The sequence below is a fragment of the Fragaria vesca genome, linkage group LG2, assembly GCF_000184155.1.
Source record: "Fragaria vesca subsp. vesca linkage group LG2, FraVesHawaii_1.0, whole genome shotgun sequence".
In the NCBI taxonomy this organism is placed as follows: Eukaryota; Viridiplantae; Streptophyta; class Magnoliopsida; order Rosales; family Rosaceae; genus Fragaria; species Fragaria vesca.
The window spans coordinates 13,581,471-13,602,907 of record NC_020492.1 but is presented as its reverse complement, the minus strand read 5'-3'; the positions used below and the strand labels follow the sequence as shown (position 1 = coordinate 13,602,907).

General features: G+C 36.5%; 3 protein-coding genes across 3 annotated transcripts; 1 reads left to right on the top strand and 2 right to left on the bottom strand.

Moving 5' to 3' along the window:
- Nucleotides 1-1,801: 1,801 nt before the first annotated feature.
- On the top strand, nt 1,802-7,506 carry LOC101306395. Its single transcript, XM_004290426.1, has 8 exons — nt 1,802-2,765; nt 3,025-3,099; nt 3,175-3,246; nt 4,148-4,228; nt 4,357-4,454; nt 5,278-5,403; nt 6,901-6,949; nt 7,050-7,506. Exons 1-8 carry the CDS (start codon nt 1,905-1,907, stop codon nt 7,203-7,205), a joined length of 1,518 nt encoding a protein of 505 aa, XP_004290474.1. The 5' UTR covers nt 1,802-1,904; the 3' UTR covers nt 7,206-7,506.
- Nucleotides 7,507-11,626: 4,120 nt separating this feature from the next.
- LOC101306103 lies at nt 11,627-12,379 on the bottom strand. Its single transcript, XM_004290425.1, has one exon. It carries the CDS (start codon nt 12,215-12,217, stop codon nt 11,774-11,776), a length of 444 nt encoding a protein of 147 aa, XP_004290473.1. The 5' UTR covers nt 12,218-12,379; the 3' UTR covers nt 11,627-11,773.
- A 1,265-nt stretch (nt 12,380-13,644) lies between these two features.
- On the bottom strand, nt 13,645-21,323 carry LOC101305813 (DEAD-box ATP-dependent RNA helicase 39-like). The gene is made up of 9 exons (XM_004290424.1): nt 20,775-21,323; nt 20,227-20,322; nt 19,959-20,147; nt 19,688-19,828; nt 18,115-18,255; nt 16,270-16,412; nt 15,726-15,855; nt 15,572-15,620; nt 13,645-14,952 (listed from the first exon to the last, which is right to left on the bottom strand). Exons 1-9 carry the CDS (start codon nt 21,279-21,281, stop codon nt 14,528-14,530), a joined length of 1,821 nt encoding a protein of 606 aa, XP_004290472.1. The 5' UTR covers nt 21,282-21,323; the 3' UTR covers nt 13,645-14,527.
- Between the last annotated feature and the right edge of the window lie 114 nt (nt 21,324-21,437).

Sequence of the window (21,437 nt, the reverse complement as noted above, 5' to 3'; positions counted from 1 at the left end):
TAAAATCTCAACAGAAACAATAAAATAGTAAGGTGTGTATTAAGAGATTAGGGGTGTGTATTTAAAATTTCTCTTCAATTTAATGTGTGTGGATTTCAAAACCCTAATTTTAAGATACAAAATATTATCTTGAAACTCCGTATGATTAAGGTACTAAATCTTAATGTTTAATTGTTTTATGGTAGGGTATATCAGTATCAATAATCAAAGTGTCAGATAACCTATATTACAGCTTCAAGATATTCGATATCAAAATGTCGAATAACCTGTACTCCAAAACTGAGATTTATTTACTCAATTATGAGAGGTTCATACATATTCTTTCGTTTTAAGACCAAATCCATTTATCTTTGCTACTATAAAGCAAAGTATTTATTCCCAAGGATTAGAATATCTGCATTGACATATCTATCGACACTTTGAAAAAAGGGAGATATCGGATATATCTGAGATATTGAGGAAAAAATATCAGAAATTTGGGAAAAATTTTGTTCTAAATATTTAATTTATTGGATTTACTTATAAATTGTACAAACATCAACTTCATCTACATCTAGAAAGAGACTCCAAATGGTTGAAAAGACGTACGGTGGTCCACAAAAGTATAGTACTCATACCAAAAGATATAACCCTATGAATTGTATTGTTAAATATGATAGTCGTATATATTTTTGGAGTTGCCAATTGTTCTATTTTATATTTCTTTTCAAATATCGTTGATGGTGATTCTTGTTTACGCCCAAATTTTTTACATATATTTCTTTAATATATCAAAGATTTATTGTAGATTTGACATAATCAGAGATATTTGACCAAATCGGTGAAAAATAAGATATTTACTCCTTTAAATATATCAGTTACTCTAAAAAAAAAGATATCGATGATATATAAGATATATCGCAGAGATTTTAATATTTACGCATTCGTTCATAGCCTAAATAAACTAAGGAGAAATTTTAAATACACACCCCTAATCTCTTAATACACACCCTTACTATTTTATGTTTCTGTTGAGATTTTATAGGTAAGCTAAATGACTAAAACATACATCTATTATTAAAAAAAAAATCACGCTAGAAGTATTCTTTTCAACGTCTTCTACCTTAAAATTTTCGAAAACATGTCTTCTCCTCTAACCCTAATTCTTCTCCACAATTCATTTTGGTTGTCTTTTTTTTTTTTTTGTATCCGTATCAGCTTTAATTTGATCTTACAGATCATATTGTCAAGTACTGCATCTTTCTCAGCTTTAGTTTGATCTTGCATATCATATTGTCAAATACTGCATCTTTATCATGACATGTTTTATCGAATAACTAGCTATATATGTTTAATAGCTACTGTACTTCTACAGTTGTGCTATTGTGAATTTTGAAAACTTGTATTGGTGATTTAGAGTTGAGATATAACAATAATCATTTGATTATAAATTGAACGATGATAACCAAAAATTTCTAGCAAAAATTAGACGAAATAATATGTAAAAAGAGGTACCAAATAGTAAATATATATTAATTATATTAAATAACGGAATATTTCATAAATTAAGGGCATTTTAGACAGTTTGGGATGTGTATTAAGTATAATATTGAAATGAAAAACTTAATAGGTAGTGTATTAAATAAGAGGTGTGTATTAAGATATTAGGGGTGTGTATTTAAAATTTCTTTAAACTAAAAAGTAAAATGGTTTAAACAGGTAACAACCGAAGGGTTTTCCCCAATATGAGGCTAGTTTCGATAATAAGCGGTGGTATTTAAACGCTTTGGGTTAAAACCGTGAAGACGCAAAATATCAGACTGAAGTGAAGGGATAAAACTGGCCGGGGAAGGCCACGCTGCAAAGAATGGTCGATTCCAAGGTTGGCTAGAGCTCATGAGCTGACAAAACATTAACACAAAGCTATGCTACTCCTTGTTCACCCTTGTAAGTCTTTCTCTTCTCCCGACTCACCTCCACTGCTTAACAACTTCAACACACTCACGCTGACCTCCCCAGCCTACTCAATTCCAAAGCCTCCAAGTTATACCTCATCTGGGTTTCGTAAAAGACTCGTAATTTCCAAGAAGGCCATCACTTTTTGCTCTAGGAATGATGTTTTTGATGTTTTTCCGAGCACCCATTTGGCCCATAAGGCCAACGGAGTTGAGATGGAAGATAATGAAGAGCTTGAGTTGCTGAACAAGCCTTCCCCAGTTCCTATGGAGAATGGGTCTGCTTCTGAAGTAGATAAAGAATCTGTAAAAAACGAGGCTTTAGCGCCCTTTTTGAAGTTTTTCACTCCAAGAGATTCTATGGAGGAAGTAGAAGACAAGGGAGGGGTTGAAGTAGAAGTGTTTGAGGAGACAAGTGAAGTGGACGATGAGCATGAGGAGGTTGAAAAGGTTAAGGTTGAGTACTATGAACCGAAACCTGGTGATTTTGTGGTTGGTGTTGTTGTTTCGGGTAATGAGAATAAGCTTGATGTGAATGTGGGGGCAGACTTACTGGGTACAATGTTGACTAAGGAGGTGTTACCTTTGTATGACAAAGAGATGGAATACTTGCTTTGTGAAACGGATTATGGTGCCGAGGAATTTATGGTTCGAGGGAAGATGGGAATTGTCAAGAGTGAAGCTGTTCGTGGAGCACCAATGCCAGGGAAGCCTGTTGTGGAAACTGGAACTATTTTGTTTGCTGAGGTTCTTGGGAGAACGCTCAGCGGTCGGCCTTTGCTTTCAACTAGGCGGCTCTTCCGCAGGATTGCTTGGCACCGAGTGAGGCAGGTTCTTATCTTGCTTTTTTCTTGTTCTGTTTGGTGATTGGAAACTTTACAGAACATCTATGTGCTTGTTGCATGACTTCTTCAGCAGATGATTCTCTTTAAAAAATTATTAGCAAGTGTGATATTAGTTGATTCATGATACTTGATTTTCTTTAATTATCTGTGGGGGAAATCATTTTATCTCATTAACGTTTAATTGATGGAGTATGATAAGAATGAAATCCACACATTATTTGAAGTGCTTGCGATCTGTTGTACAGATAAAACAACTCAATGAACCTATCAGAGTAAGAATTACAGAATGGAATACTGGAGGACTTCTTACGAGAATTGAGGTTTGTGTCTCTGACTTTTGTTCATAGGACCATGGACTTGTCTCAGAAATGACACTTTTATCACTTGGATTTCAGGGTTTGCGAGCTTTCCTTCCAAAAGCTGAGTTAATGAGCAGAGTCAACAACTTTACAGAGCTGAAAGAAAATGTATGTTGAATATCTTTAGGATTTTCTTTTCCGAGTTTCTTTTTTGTTTCCTGAGTTTAATTTAGCTACTCAAGACTGATTTGTGTATTTCTTTTTCTTTTTACTGATGCATCTGATCCCTTAGTTAATGCTGATGTCATGTTCCTGGTGCATTTCTTGCTACAAAGATTGAGATATGTAAAATGTGTGCATTACATTGAGTTGTTAAAAGTTCTATCAAGAGAGTTGAATAAAAGTTGCATATCCATATTCATAAGATGTTCTATATATCCAGAACTATGGTGTATTGGGGGGGGGGTTCTTGAAAGTGTTTGAAATCCCAAATTCTGGGGTGCCCTCATACAGCTTGAGAGACCTTCAACAGAAATTGTAGATCTGGCCTTTTGCCATTTATTTAAATCATGTAATATAAATGAGACCTCCATGTTATGAGAACTCAATCACAGACCATATTCTCACCTTCGCAGATGCAAAATGAATATTGAGTTCTATGATTAGTTTTCTTTCATATCTTTTCAGTTGAATAGGTAATCACCATTAATCTCTTGTTGGTAGAACTTAAGTATGATTCTGCTAATTTTACTTTTTAAAAGTTCGTTATGCAGAAAAATTGGGACAGGTAACATGGCTAGGAATTGTAATGAGGGGTTGGGCCCATATTCCCTATTCTTATGTTTATAAATTGATTGTCTTCCTCTTTGGAATATTAATGTTTTTGTCTCTCTCTTTTCTGTCCTCTTTGCCCTCATTTTCTTTTCCGGCAGAAATGACTGTGAGTTTCTAGAGTCAGTATCTACTTGATTCTTGAACTATACTGATAATGGGTACATGTATATTCTTTACATAACTGAAGAGGTTTTATTGTAAGTGTGTTCGTTACAAATTATGTTTGTTGGTGTAGGTGGGAAGCCAGATGTATGTGCAGATCACTCGAATAGACGAAGCCAAGAATGACTTGGTATTGAGCGAAAGGGAAGCTTGGGTCAGTTCTGTACTGAATTTCATTTGGTTCATGCTCTTTTGTTACATGGAATCTGCTTGCATGTAATTTTACACCTTTTTTTTCCATTTTTTTTTAAACTTGACCTCAGTTGCCATATAATATTGCAGGAAATGTTAAACCTTAGAGAGGGAACACTTTTGGAAGGGACTGTCAAGAAAATTTTTCCATATGGAGCCCAAGTCAGGATAGGTGAAACTAACAGAAGGTAAAGAAATTGCATACCTATGTCGTTATTAGTCTAGGTGACAAAGTTTCCCTGATTTTACCTCTTTGAAAAGTAGGGGAAATGCTGCACATTTGTGGAATACGTTCTCCAAATGAGAACCCCAGAATGAAATTTAAAAATTTATAGATTTTCCAAGGGGAGTGACATTAAGCCCAACGAACTGAAAATAAAGATTCCAAGGCTTCAAACTGAGAAAGGAATGTATTTTGCAATCTGTACCTAGCAAGATTACTACTGCTTCCTTCTGAAATCTCAGGATTTTCCACAATGCTGAAAATGATTAATTATATTATAGTATGATTTTTAGGGTCTTGTGATGTAACAGAGCATAAGGGCAAGGACATTCCATGATTTAGATGGATAATCATAATCATATCAGTCACTCTGTTAGAAGCACCTGCTAGGTTTCCCTTTTGTTATATTTTGTATAGGATTTTTTTGGTTTCAGTATAGAAGTTATAAGTAGTTTCATTTGCAACTTATTTGAAATGAAAGAGAAAAATTGTGTTATTTGCAAATTAGAGTTAAATCTTGAGAAAAAAAAAGAAAAAAAGAGAGAGAGAGTTAAATATACAGCGAATGTCAAGGACCTGACAAGGAAAGCTTTTACCAAAGTCGAAAATATATGTAAAAAAAAGGTAAAATCAACAACAACAAAAAGATTCACACACATTGCTTTGCTTTCACGTTGTCATTAAATTCTATAATGATGCTGAAACTTGTTCTTTGTTAAATTTTTTCGGTTATAATATATAAGACTTTAGATGGACAAATGCTTTGAACTCTTCTTATTTCTTCTCAGTGGCTTGCTGCATATCTCAAACATCACTCGTTCCCGAATCACTTCCGTTGGCGACCTACTTTCTGTTGATGAGAAGATCAAAGTTCTGGTTGTGAAGTCGATGTTTCCTGATAAAATATCTCTTAGGTATGTGAGAAGTGGATTATTATTATTATTACTGTTTTTTTCTTCGGACCAAGTGAAGTCATCATCGTTCTTGCTTTTCTTGAGCGAAAAAAATAAATATCCCAGAAATAATATATAACTGGTCCAATGTATTAAACTCGGTACTTGTTTCACTTCTGGTTCAAGCCTAACCTATGACCTTTTGGTCAAGTGGATTGAGCAACAGTTTGTTCATTGAATTTGTGGCTGTTCTGATTGGAGACCTTTGGTCTTGGACATACCAATATTATTGCTGGAACCCCATTGTTTTTTTTCCCAACAATTTCCCATGTGAAAAATTCGTTCTATAATGATTTTTGGTTAATGGTTAAGAAATGGTCGGTGGACTTTGTTCTTGTATATGAACTTCATACTTGTTCTCATGGATAAAGTAATCCTTTAGAAGTCTCTTTATCAACGGCAGACAACATTTAGTTTCTATTGATCCAAACAGTGATAGATGTCATTCCAAGATCTACATATCCTAATTTATATATGTTGTAGTCTCTAGAAAAGATATACAAGAATGGCAGGGATCACTTTAGATGATTTCCCAGATTAAGGATGGGCAATGACATCATATTTGATAAAGATCCTAGTTTAAGAATCTGACTAGATTTAATTTGACAAAGGAGTTCTCCAGGGGATTTGATTTGTGAGCTGGCTCAATGTGTAAGGGTTATCATGCAATAGCTTGTCTCTTAAGATAAACTTACAAGTATATTATGTTCTTGCCAGGAGAATCATAATAGTCAATTGTTTGTAGCCTTCATAGTTTTGAACACAATTGATTCTATGTCTTTCAGTCGAACTGAGGACCTACCACGTACAAAGAGGACCAATGGCAATAGGCCAGTGTTTCTATTTCATTCCTGCCCCTTGCAGGAAGTGCAAATGATAACTGTCTGGATTGGCAAGTCTTCTGTTTGTCGTTTGGGGTTATTTCTGCCCTTGTTGTAACACAACCACTGCTAGTACAGACTGCTACTGTACTAAAAAATCACTTGTAGACAATCGATTTCAGTGGTGTATTTAATTGAACTTTATCTCAGACACAATTTGTACTTCCTGTCATTTTATAAAGTCCTATATATGTTTCTTGAGTTTCTTTTGTGATTATGATTATGACAAAGGGACATCTGCGATATAAGCTGCAGTAGGTCATTCATTAGGCAAAATTTCCTACCAAGGATATAGTTCAATTGCCTGACTAGTCTATAACAATCACCCCCTAGGTAATTTAAAGGAAAAGAAGAAAACACAGATTTCAAATGATTCCCATACATAGTTTTCTGACTTATTTCAAACACATTCTATCTTCTTTTTTTTTAATTTTTTTTTTATCTTAGCCTTATTGTCCTACTCAAATTATTTATGAGCTAGTTACTGTCGTTACTAATTTTTTTATTTTCTTAATGAAGTTCATTAAGGTTGGAAATCCTGGACTAATCCCGAATTTAATTTGCTTTTCTTAAACAGCATTGCAGACCTTGAAAGCGAGCCTGGCCTGTTTGTATCGAACAAAGAGGTATGTATCATCTCTTTCCTCACAATTGAAAACACATTTGGTTTTTGTATTGTTTCTATAATTAGTTATCGGCTTTGTTAATATGTCTTCATTTCGGCAGAAATTATTTTCAGAGGCTGAATTGATGGCAAAAAAGTATAGGCAAAAGCTGCCTGCTGTTCTATCTCGTAGGTCAGAATCCCCTCGAACCAATTCTCTACCGTTTGATAGTCTAAACATGTATGCAAATTGGAAGTGGTTCAAATTTGAAAAGTAATGAAAATGAAGCCGAGGCTCAAGGTTTTTCCTATGATATTTGTAATATGAAGAGGACTGTTCGACTGCCCATCATACTTCTCACACATCCCTTGACCGAAAAAAGAAAATATATGTTGTGAGATTAGTGTTTGAAAGGTCCATTCACTTCATTTACCTCATGACCTATTGGTAAAGCTACAGAAGCAATGCTTAAGATTCTCAGCATGAAACCTGATTATCCCTTTGGGCATTCGACTGAATTTTGTACATCATGTAAATTGTTCCTTCTTATTTTTATTGTTCTGTCCTTTCCTTTTGTATGAGCTTCTAGGAATGATTCTATTATTGTAAGCTATCACCTCTGGAACTAATCATATTCATTTACTCTTCATTTACTCTTCCTGAGAACTCCTAACAAAAGGCCCTAGTGAATTGGGTTATCTAGATACCATTTCAGATTAAACTGATCCTAATGAAATTCCTTTTTCAAACTTACAAAGAACCAAGGAAGTATTTTCATTTGGAACTTCAACTCTTATTTGCTACTTGGTGATTACTCATTTACCAAGATCAGAATTGAACTCAGAACTCAGCCTATACATGATTCTGCAATCAATTTTTATTTTTATTTTAATTTTTTTATGACATTCTACAATCCAATGGTATTCTAAATGTTTCCTAACCCCAGGCTCGCTTCAAAACAAGTGGAGCTTGAGTCATTCAATTTTACTCTTTGTGAAAATGTAGTAGAAACCACACTGCATTTGTATAGGGACTGCCCTCGTACTAGGCAGGTTCTTCAATCCATGTGTTACTCTCCCAGGTTTGAACCCTTCTGTGCTTCATTTGGACTTTACTGGAATGGTTGAATGCTTGTGTTAATGCACTCTCTAGCTTAGCATCGTTCTTGGGGGAATTGGTGTATTTGTTGTGGAATATTTGGCAAAAAAGGAACGACAGAGTTTGGAATGATCAGACTGGTTCGGTTATCGACACCATTATTTCATCAATGACAAGGCTGAGAGTTTAGAATGGTGAAGCTGCAAAGAACTAAACCTGCCAAGGAACCTGGTTTGACTAAAGCACCTTGGGTAGGGGTTTTTTAAATTAATGTAGATAGTTCTTCCTTCCAAGCTACAAACACTGGTAGTACTAGTTTTGTTATACGAGACTCAGTGGGAGCTTTGTTAGCTGGAGGTGGTAAAACCAATTCAGGCATACTGTCAGTACCTCGTAACTTCACACCTGCAATGATAGACTGATGCTCAGTTGGGTCTATTTGCAACTCAACAGACAAGTCGGTAACTTTCCTGTTTTGGGACGATTGTATGAAGATGTTGGTGCTTTGCTAAGAAGTAAGAAAAGAAAGAGCAACCCTATGGCCGAAACACTCAAATGATACAAGAGGTATTGACCAAGAATCAAACAAACTTGTAACTATAGCCAATCCTCACCACACAAACTTCAAAACCCACCACATTCATGATGACCTGGTATGAAATCACAATTATGTTCACTCTTTTCCACATAGAAGAGCTATTGACCAACTCTTAAAGTCGTATCTGAAACAAGTTCTCACTACACTAAAACCCACCACATTCATGACAAGCTGAAATGAGCATCCCCGTCTGTTCATGACAATTCTGCTTCTTACTAGCAATAGAAAATTCCAAATCACGATGTTAAGCAGAAGATTTTTCTGAGCATTTCCAAATACAAAACTTATAACAACACAACTTGCCCCATTTCCTTTGTAGGACAGCCACCTACCTCGGCTTCTTCTGTCCTTTCTAAGTTTCTTTTCAAACAAATCAACAACTATAATTGCCTTAAATAAAAACATGGAAGCCCTTCTAACGAGGACTCTTAAGTTGAGGACTTTTCGGCTCATCCTATTTTTAGATCTTATATCCACATCTTGACCGTTTAGGTTATAGGTATTTATGAGTAGATCATTTCTACAAATTTTCAGGCATATTGAAAATCGTTAAGACATTCATAAGTGTGATTTACCAATTATGAACTTGAACGGTTCATGTTTGACAGATTTGGTTCGTCCATTAATTTGATCTAGTTCGTTACCTTAACGATTATCGATTTGGCTGAAAATTTGTAAGGTTGATCTACACATATAGACCTAAAAACTGAACGGATGAGATGCCAAGATGTGATAGAAAAATAGGTCTTTTAAACCATAAACCGAAAAGTCCTCAACTAGTCCTCAACTTATGGGTTCTCACTAGAAGGGCTCCCTAAAAACATTCAAAGACAGGCCCCAGTACATCACTGTTCATTATTTATAAAATATCTCAATTTGATCAACTCAATTTAGACAAAATGGCCAATAAATTCAAGAAGTCAGACAAAACTCAATCGATGCTTGCAACTATCACATTCATGCCAAGATTGATCTGAGCCCAGCATGGTTGCTCTATTTCGAAACGGATGATAGTGGGAAGGAGAAAGAAAAAAATAGTATGAGATAGACATAAGGACACGGACTGAATAAGTAGGAGTTGCATCCATACATATAAATATATGAATACACACACACAGACTCATGTATCAGATCAGAATAACAACAAAGATTCTAAAGTCCAATATAAAGCAAGTATCTGAAAACAATGAAATAATGCAACAATATGTAGACCCAGAACATATAGAAACTCCTGACCACATTGTAATCAGAAAATGAAAATCAAATGAAGGTTTTGGCAGAACCATACCAGAGATTACTGTTAGTTTAACAGCTATTTCCTCACTTAAAATTGCTTGAGGCTCTGTCTAAAGTCTTATGTTCCAAATTACCACCAAAAAGAAACTCAATTATGGACTTCATCATAAAGACGAGATTGACAACAATACTTAAGGGAACCCGCATTTATATGTATGCCCGTACTAATTAACGTTACCATCTAACTATCCATTGGTTTTTATAATTTAGTGTCCTTTTGTTGTTTTATTTAATAAATCTTACATGACAATAGTTTTGAGCATAAAACCAAATAAGAAAGGATGTCATGAAAAAGAAACGACTATTAAAAAACTACAGTCAAGACATGCTTCTGAAGAAAGGATGAAAACAAATGTACTTTGTAACCTGCATCTATTTCTGGCAACATTTTCCTGTTATATGTTTGTCATGTTTAGTTCATCCTACTCTTACTTAACTCTTTGTTTTCCTGAATTTCTTCCAAATTGTACTCCTCAGTTGTTAAGATCCACAAGCAAATCGTATATGACCTTACATGACTAGTTATGTCAGCTGGAGGACCAGAGATGTAACATAATCAGCCTCCTTAAGATGTAGCATACCAAGGGATAAGAAATCCATTAAACAAAGAAAGAACACTGGAAAGCTAAACAACCAATACTCCAAGAAACAACAGCGATCCCTCTCAGACTTACAGAAATAGAGGGAAAAAGAAAAAAAGGAAAGGGGAATCCTAAACTCCGAAAAAAACTGAAGTCCATAAAGAGGCTAAGAAGCAAACCCTCTCCCATAGTCAATCCAGCTCCTCCACCATCCCTTCCTAAGTGTAAAAAAAGGTGGTGAGCGTGTAAGATTCTACTCTCAGCTGAAGCTGACATCAGAAACCTACGGGGGTACTGATTGCGGTAGAGATGACAATTAAAACAAGGGTTGTTCGTCAAGCATCTAGAATAAGGAGCGGAACAAAAAGTTCCGTGAAGATTCCACAAACCATCTTCTCCTATCTAGCCTAGAAGAGACCAGCACCACACCATCTAATTTAGCTAATAAAGACATCAGATCCTCAATACATAGAGGAAGAGAAAACTTAAAGAGTTTTAGATTACATGTAATACTATTGTTGAATTCTCTTAACTACCGTATAAGTTTGGCCGTTGAATTATGTAAAAAAAAAATACAAGAATTTAGCTGTTATCAAAATTCTCAGAAGATATTATATTAACAAATGTGGTAGATCATTCCATCACAATGTATTTCTGCAGAGTGGCGACTTAAGTAATGGTATAATTGTGAACATGAGAGGTTGCAGAGCTAAAGGGTTCCCTTCACCGCCCAAGGTCACTTCTGAAAAGTATTTTATACAGCGAATAAGGTAAGAATTATATCCAGATAAATCAATGTTCCATTATAGCCTGAAAAAGTTCCTTCTTTTTCCACTCTTTTGGTCTGATTTCTGCAAACCTTAGTATTTTACATTCCTCTCATTTTCTCCTCCTAGCCTTATTTTTGTCTTACTTCAGATTGTTTTTTCACTGCTTACATAAGACTGACAAAAACTAAACTTTGGGGTAGGATGTCATCGAAAGGTCAAATCTCAACGATTTCACATTACATCTGAAGCTCAACATCCGAGCCCTATAGTCAAGAACTAAACCACCTTTTCAAGAACCCAACAAATGGAATTGAGAATATAAGCTTCAGATACACCCATTTCCCAGAATTAGCAAGATGTGTAGTCATCTATTTCATGTTAAAACATAAAACACCCATAGTTCACAAACTTCATCCTAAGCTCTTGGCCTCAATTAAAAACAAAAAATCAGAAATACAAAAATGAAAGTTCATTGTATGCCCAATAAGGACCAACCTCATTATCATTCATTGAGCTGTTCGATTTCGGCTTTCAACTGCTCAATCTTGAGGCCCATGGACCTCTGCACTGCGGCCTTTTTTTCCTCAGGCAACTTGGCCAACAACGCCGCATAACTTTCAAGAACTTCATTGACAGCATTCCGAGCACACTCAGCCTCTTCATCGAAATAGACCGTCTCTTTGGACTCCATGGCCATCTCTATCTCCTCTCTTGCCTCTGCAAACTTGAGATTGATCATGTCCACTTCTTTGTTCTGGTCGAAATCGCTGAAGTGGCGGCGAGGTATGAACTGGGTGGGTGAGTTTGAGAGGGTCCGGTGGAAATTTGTGGTGGGTTTTGGAAATGAGGTGGAGTCCAAGATGCGGTGAGCCGAGGAGTTGAAGGGAGAGAGCTTCGAGATGCGATGATGTCTCAGAAGGAATTTGCAAATCGAGCGCTGATGCATTTTTTCGTTCTGCTCTCGACTTGCCAGACCAAAGTTACAACCCCCGGTGGAAAGAAATACTCGATTTAAAAAGCTATAATTTTTTTTTCTTTCTGAAATAAAACGAAAAAACAATTACGACGAAAAACATCAACAACCAAGATGACATACTAAAAATTCGTACTCTCATTTACAAAAACATCCACAACAACTGAAACAACTAAAGCTGGACTAATCAAAATTAAAGGCAATGAGCGTAGGCAAGAGCGGCTTCTTGACACAAGTCGTTTAGTTAGGAACATTGTACTACTAATTCTTAATCTCGTCCACGAGGAACATGCTTATAACTTATCTTTTCAAAGTTAGATACCAAGAGTTGAATGTCTCTAATAAGTGATTGAATCCAAGGGTAGATTGATCGAATTTTTCGACAGTTGTGGCAAAGAGCATGATAGACTATTGCTCTAAGCGTCTAACCGCACTGAGTTATGCAACCAAACAATAGAGTATCTAACATTTTGAGTTCCAACAATGGTAAGCGACCCCTCGTTTGGTTCACGGAAGGGAAAGTGGTTCCTTCCTCTTTCCCATAGGAAGGAAAAGTGAACGGGAAAGAAATTTTACAAGAATTTTTTATTCCGATGTTTGGTAACATCAGGAAAGTTTATTGGAAAGTTGTTAAAGAGTTGAGATTTAATATAATAAAAAATTATGTTGTGCGTAATAAATGTAGGGAAAGAAAAAAAAAAAATGGTTCTTTAGGATTTTGGAAGGAGCCACTTTACCCATATTTTCACATCAATCAAGAAAGTGTTTTCTTTCCTTATGCTTTCCCAAACACTGGAAAGGAACAACTTTCCTTTCCTGATGCTTACTTTCCATGAAACAAACGAGGCCTTAGTCCACCGTTCTTTGCTATTAGAAGAAACAAAAATCGTGCTCAAGCTCATCCTCTCCGTACTACTACGATTCGGCATTCTAATAATATACATGGTAAATGTAGTGTTTTCAATTAAAATTCATGAGTTATTAGTATCAGTAATACGGGTGGCACTCAATCCTCCCCGAATAATTGTTATGTCAGATATTGTAGTCATGCAACCTTAGACGGAGGTTGTCCTATCAAGGTTTTTAGTCCCATGAAGGCTGGGGGTGCGCTGGAATTAAAAAAAAATATTGAAAATGCAATGTCAATTCAATTTCTCGTTTTCATTTTATTCATTGTCGATTCAGGGGGTCGGAAACTACAATGAGGATCGCTGGAAAACAAGAAAACATTCAGTACACCAACTCAGATTTTATAAACCTTCGGTGGTGGATGAGTTTTATTACCTAAACTCACCAAAAGCTTAACAACCAACGAGGGAAAATGTACATTAATAAAATGGAACTATATGGAGGTCAAAGCTTTACCAAAACCACACTATATAAACTGTAACAAATCCTCCAACTTCAACTACTTCTACAGGAAATTTTGAAACTATAAAGATACCCTGGTTCCATTCTTGCATACTACATCTTCAAGTTCCTCATGGCTCGGCAGCTTCTTCTGTCACACCCCCTACCAAGCATACTTCAAGTCGGCCTGGCTGCTCTGACCCTTCTATGTTGTGCCCTCTCATTGTTCATGTGTGCTTCTCATTCACGCAAATGGCGGCGCCGGTGGAATTCTTGCACTGACTTTTTGGTCGACGACAGTCCAGTAATACAACATATGCAACCAGGTCCGAATGAAGAAAGCATGGATGATAGTGGTGACCAAGAAGACCCGGTCTGGCAGAAAAACATACTCATGGGAGGTAAGTGCCAGCTACCAGATTTTTCAGGAGTCATAATCTATGACGCCGAGGGGAACATCGTCAAGCCAGACAAAACCCCTCGTTTAACCTGGAAATGAGGAAGAACGAAATGGCAACAACTGATACTAGAGTACTGCTACAATGTTTCAAAACTACCATGCCTTGTGGACTCGGTTTCAATAAGGAACACCAATGATGCCTCCCTTCACAAGATTTATTTGTCCTTGTTTTGTTTTTCTCAAGACAATTATTAATTTAAAAGAATAGTACCAACTGAAATGTCATGTTTGACAAGATAAGTAGCGTCCAATGTAATTTGAATGTTTGATAATAGCACCGTAGAATTTACTATGCACTGAGTATGAAACCTAATGGAATTAGTGGAAAAGGAAATCAAAAATGTCAGCCAAGAGCCAGCACAATACTACCATTGTTCTGTTAGTAAATTAAAGCATCCAGTCAACATTAATATCACAATATGTTGGTATGTTGAGTCTTTACTATGAGGGGATTTCAGTGTAAAATTGATCCATCAGTTGGCCACTGATGATTCTTTCTTATTAGACCAAGAAGTGCGCCCCCTAAACCCAACAACACTCAACTTTGAAGCTGATGATTTAACTGCAGGTGTCCTTCTGCTTTCTGATGGCCTCTTGCCAGAAGAAAAAGCTTTCTTAGAGTTATTTGTGTTGGAAGGCTTTACAGCCCTTACCGATTTTGATGGCTGAACAGATGTCTTTGCATATTTTGTTCCAGATGCTCTGCTCTTGGATTTCTGATTTGAGACCCTTGTAAATTTTGGATTACTGGTTTTTTGTGGAGTGATGTGGGCACGGGCAACGTCCCTCTTGACACTATCTACACTCAGAGATTCCAAGCTCTCATTCTTCTTTATCGCCTCCTCAATACGAGTAGCTAACATGAGGTTCTTCTTAGTTACCAAACTCGTCACTTTCCCTGTATTAAAAGAATTAATGACTTACAAGAGTATATGACAATATAAATATCAAGAAATTAACGCTGCCGAACAATACCAGAGAAAAGGAAAAACATTTGACAGTCAAACTCAAAAAAGAAATAACTCCAAAGAAATGTACCACTCAGATGACCATCAGTAGGGCCATGTTCAATTTACAGAAGACGTGTTACTTCTTATCCTTTAATTTTCCAGATTAAGCCTTTATTGTTCAAGGATACAGTTTAATCTTATGAAGGACACTTTAATCAATTCTCTTCATTTGATATTATTTTAAATTACATCAGATGAGATCCAACCCTTAATCTATCATTATGGCAATCTATTTGCCCACCCTATATCGGGCAAACCCAATTTTACAATTTCATTTTTACTGTGCAAGTTATGTTTAAGAACGTTGCATCTTTTGCACCCAAAATGCAAGTTATGTTTAAGAATGTTGTATCTTTTGCACTCAAAATTTTGTAGATAAAACAAAAAAAAAAACTTAGAAACATTACAAATGGATTGGTAAGTCTAGCGATGACAATAATTACCCCAGAGAATATTAACAAAAAAAAAAAAAAAAAAAAAAAAATACTAGTAGAAATGAACGTATACCTTTTGCACCCATGCGAGCTGTTCTTCCGGTACGATGAAGGTAGTCAATCTAAATAATCAGAAAGGGGAAATATTACGGTTCATAATAATAGAAATGGAAACAAATGGGAGTCTTGTTCACATTAGGGAATTAGTTCACACTTCTGAGGCTTACAGAATTCAAGGGAAAATCAAACATGATAACATGGTCTACATCCAAGTCTAGTCCCCTCGCAGCTAGGTCCGTGCAGACCAATGTTGGGCAATCTCCATCATCACTCTTGAACTTGTTGAGGTTTTCAACCCTGGGTTAGTGTTACAAGAATGTAGTTAGGCAAAACACTGATGACTGGTTGACAGAAATTTATATTGATTTATGTTTTAGTATGAACTCATGTAATTAATGAAAATCTTTCATTAATTCCAAAAATAAAATAAAAAATGAACTCATGTAGCCTTGTGCATGTTAAGAGTACAGACTAAGGCGAAGGATGCAAACCATGAAATGATGAGTTTATGCAAATAGATGAACTGACTAAAGGTTAAGAGCAACCATCTTCAATATCACATTAGATTTAAAACAATTTCAACAACTTGTTGTTGCCAACAAGTAAAGCCAAAGGTGTAAATCGTACTCCATGCCCAGATAGTACAGCATGTTTACCGCACAGACATTATAAGTGGAAGGTGATAGGAGGTAAAATCCTTTACTGTCTCACCTTTGTTCTGCTGGCACCTCACCATGGTAATTCACAGTGGAGATCTGGTTTTCGTTGAGAAAGTGATCCACAGCACGGCTGGAATTTAATGTGTTGCAGAATACCATTACTCTGTTTCCCTTTGCTAAACTTGGCTCGAGAACCTGTTTCACCACAAATCCACAAAGTTTTCTGTTGGAAAAGTGCTGAGACGTGTAAGGCAAAGTTGCCAGAAGTGAAGGAGACCAAGCTAGGTACAAAAAGAATAAAGGAATTCAACACTCAAGTAACAGTTCCGTAAAAATCACTGATCACAGCTGTAGTGACACGTGAATGTTTTCTGTCAGTGTGGCCAAATACTTCTACTTACACCTGTTGGTTATTATTGAATTTAGACAAAATAACTAAATTATTTCTGACCGCTGTTAAAGACACCCACTGAACTGCAATATGGGTTGATACAATTATCTTCTGGTGTCAAGGAACAATACTGACCCATCAGAGGCGTGGTTGACAGGTAAACAGAAACGGTCTCTATCGACTCAACATACATATAGATACGTGAAAACAAGTAGGCTTAGGGCTTCTGCAATTTAAATCACCTCTTTGCCTCTCTGTTTTTTCCAGTTCTAGTTATTAAATTGTGCTATATGTGGGGTTTCAATTTGAAGTCTTGGGGTTTTCATTTGGAATTCTGGGATTCTGATTTGAGGCTATGGTATTTTGAATCCGGTTCTGGGGTTTCGATTAGGAAACATCTCGGGGTTGAGAAGAAGGTATAAGTTTTTGGGGTCCATTTTCTAGGGATTAATACATTAGGAATATTCTTGTTGTGTTTTGGCTCGTTGATATGATTTGGAAATTAAGGATTCAGCAGGAAAATCTTAGTCTAGAAAGGAAAGAGGATTTTCTATAAGTTTTAGGAAAGTAATCTTTCAAGATCTGTTAGGATTTTGTCTGCTAGGTTTAGGAGTCCTAAAAAATCTTATTGTATCAGCAGCCCCTATAATAGGGAGCCGCAGGGGGATTCTCTAAGTGTGAGACAGAAAACCTAGAGAGTCAAGAGTGATAGAGAGATAAGAGATCTAGCAGGGAGTTGGGGATTAGCATAAGGATTTCAATAAGTACTTGTAATCAAGTTGTTATTCTCCATAGTGCTAGTGATTCTCTCAAGAGAGATCACAAAGTGGACGTAGGCTAATTATAGCTGAACCACTATAATTCCACTGTGTTTGTTTCTGTGCTCATTTGTTTTTATCTTTGCTTATATCGTAAAGTCTGAGTAAAGATCCTAGGGATTTAACCACTATAATTCTTACAAACTGACTGGCATACTTATAATGGGGATCCCTCTAGTCAGCTATGGTAATCTCTCTATTCCTACAACTGACTAGCTTACCAGAGGTATCAGTATTCTTATTAAGATATACAACTCAGTTTATCTATGAGCTTTCTGATAGCTGAGCAAGTTCCATCAACACCTTAATTTTTTTAAACAACTGAATCTCCATCAACATGTTCATTACTTCATCGAGCAAGTTACATACAAAGTAACAAAACACTCACCAGTAACAATCAAAATACTGAGAGTCCAAATTGAAATCAAAATCTCAGGTTCCTTTTTTCTTCTTCTTTTCTTTTAATATGGCATCAAAAGATAAACAAATTTCTGAGTTAAATAGTTAATATCTATACATTCTCCCCCTCAATACTTAAGAATTCAGTAGCTTAACAAAGGCATTAATAATTTTACTGAACTATCCAAGAATATAAAAAATAGATATAATTTTCCAAAAGTGAAAGACAATAATAAGCACTAGAGATAAGTAAAGAATGGATAAGACAAAGGGTATCACAGAAATAGACCTGCAGCAGTGCTTCCATCTTGTTCTCAGAACCAGGAAGCCTAATGAAATCATGACGAGCAGATGCAATCTTCTTATGCAGTGAGGAAGTGCGCAAATGTAGTATTCCTTGGAACTCCTCATCAATAAGAGTTTGCACTCCCTGCCAAATCCACAAATGTCAACTAGTGATGCCAATGAAGACAATTTTTGCAGAAAAAGTTGGCTAGATTATGATTTTCACGGGTAGAAGATTATTTGAAAACAAAAACAACAATCCAGCACCCACTTGGCGATGCATAAGCTAAGAACTCAATATCAGTTTCGAACTTGTTCTGACATACTAAATAGTATTCTAAGTCAAGCACAATATCTAAACTCATATGGAAGGTCTCACCAAAAAAAAAAAAACTCATATGGAAGGAGTATTATTATTATTATTATTATTATTATTATTTTTCAATTTACGGGATGTCCGGCAACACATCTAAAAGATATATTCGAAAAAAAATACCATCTTTTATGTTCATACATTGCATGTCTTCGTCAAGTATCTTATCAATTTTCAACCCCCATGTGAATGATGCATCAATATGTAATTTATAACAAATTAATTAAAGAGATATTAATACTGTCTTTCACAGTTTTCTCCTTGGATCCACAACATAAGTTTTTCGCTCTCCACACGTGCTGCTCTTAGTATATTTAACATGCTGAAATCCCGGTTTATGCAACAGTTGGGTTCTTCTATGCAAGAAGGCTTTCAAGTATTCTATGTGCCATGCAAGAACAATACCAAAAGGATTCTCCTTCAACAAAACTATATAAGTCTAAGGGTTTCCACAGTGGAAGACATTAGTAATGACTCATCATTAGCTTGACTCTGAAACTTCAAATATTTATTTTGGGCTAATTTTTTTGGCAAATAGAAAGTTGCATAAGTTATTCTTGTGGATTTGTGTATAATAATGAACGCTGTAAACCTAATAGTTCCTCTCTTTTTTCTGGTTATATCTGAAAACAAGAGTATTGGAACTATTCAAGGGAGTTGTATAAAATAAACTAAGAGGCAGGTTCTTAGTATTCCTAGAAACAGCTCCTAAATATCTGTCCCTGCAAAAGCATGACCTGAAAATGGCTGCACATTCTTCAAAAGGAAATCAAAACTTCCTTGGTCACATTTAATGTAAGAAAATATCCCTCTGCCCAAGAAATCCCAAGAAGAGAGTCACTTAAATATATATGTAAAAGACACCAACCCTCCTATGTCAATCTTCATGGTCTTCTAGTCTAAGAAAAAACAATGATCTCAGTGAATGCTGGACAGTAGATCTGACTATCTCAACTATGGTCCATTGCTAAAAGTCAAATTTGTAATCACGAACAATAAAAATGAAAAAGAACTCATTACATGCCCAGCAAAAGAGAAGTATAACAGGCTCATTTATCAAGCAAATTAGTCCCATTTGGTGACAAGTGGTAAGGTGTAAGGAACGATTGACTTCCAGTTGGTGCTGATAGGCCCAAATATTAATATCAGGTTTTTTAAATGGATGATAATGGCATAATAAAGATGGCAATCCAAGTTAACGCACCTTTGTCATTGTGGCAGAGACCAAAACAGTTTGGAATCCTTGGCCATCAGGTTTTGAAGCACGATTCTTTAATGGGGCAAGAAACTTGCGAATGTCTGGACCAAAGCCACGATCAAACATAGTATCTGCCTCATCCAACACCTAACAGATCAACAACATCACCAAGTGCACGAACAACTCATCAGACCGATTTCATTTATCAAACATGGTGCAAAATTGAAATTATCATATTATTTATTAAGAGTCCTAAATCAAGAACTATATCTAGTACCAAGTATTTGATGTCGCCATAAACCAAGTTGCCGTCCTCAATATGTTGAAGAATCCTTCCAGGGGTACCAACTACCATGTCAATTGGGTTATTCAACGAGTCCTCCTGGGGTCTCAACCTACCACCACCGCTTACCATAGTAGACCTGAATCTTGCATGATGGCTGATGAACTTGGCAACACGAAACACCTACAGCACACACCAGATGTCAGTCAATAGACAATGCAGATTCCAGGAGTGGTTCCAAATTTTAAAGTATAAAAGAAACCTGTTCAGACAGCTCCCTAGTTGGGCATAGCACAACAGCTCGGGGACGCCTGGGCTTCATTATAATACCATTTTGGGCCTCATCCCTTCTCAGCAGCTACAAATCAACAGATTAACAGCATTACTCATTGATATATATGTACTGTAGGCACTATTTCTGTTTTCTTATTCTTAAGTATCAGCAACACCAATATTTATCCATAATTTGCAGTTTTCTCTTCTTTTTCATTAAAAGAAGATTAAACATAAAAATTTCTACAATTGGTGAAACTATGAGCAAGCAAAGAAGAATGCACAAGTTATCACAGTCTAAAGAAACTCAACCAACTCAATACCAGAAACAGATTTCGGCAAAGGTAGGCGCGAAGAACACAAGAAATCAATGAGTATACTACACATTTCAAAGATAAATAACAAAAATAGAACACAGTGAAGTCTAAGTTCGAGAAAGCAAAAAAACTCATCCAAAGTTTAAAACTTGGCATCATAACAAACCACAATATCCGAAAAACCAACTGACCCACATAATTTTGTTCAAAAGGAGAGCACCTGAGCAACAGGCAACATGTAAGCCAGAGTCTTGCCAGAGCCAGTGTGAGAACCCAAGACAACAGTCTTCCCTTCCAACACAGCTGGGATTCCAATGGACTGAATCTCAGTAGGAACTTGAATACCCATCTCTCTCAAAGCCTCCAACACCTCCTCAGTCAGACCCAACTCCCCAAAACTATCAACCTCAACCTTCTTCTTCCTCACTGACCTATCCTCACTCTGCCTCTCCCCATTGGGGTTATTCTGTGGCTTGGCAGAGCTGCTTTTCAGGTGCCGGAGCCGGAGCCTCTCGAGAAGCACGGAATGCTTCAGGGGTTGAAGCACGTCTTGGTCTTCGACTTGAACGGCGGGAGTGATGGTGGTTGTGCAAAGGGGCCTAAACCCTGTTAAAACCCTGGTGGGTTTTGGGAGAGAGAAGCGTCTGGCTGCTGCTGGGAGACGAGAGAGGGTGAAGAGATTTGAGGAGAGGGAGAGAGTGAGGAGGGTCTTTGCTGCTCCACCCATGGCAACGCAATCTTTTGGGTTTCGATGAAATGATGGATGATGGTTCTATTGGGATAGAGTCCTCTGCCCCGCAACATTGTCGACCCAAACCAGTCTCGCTTCAAGTAATGTGGTAGTTTTTCTTTTCTTTTTATTTTTTTTTCATCCGTCACACGG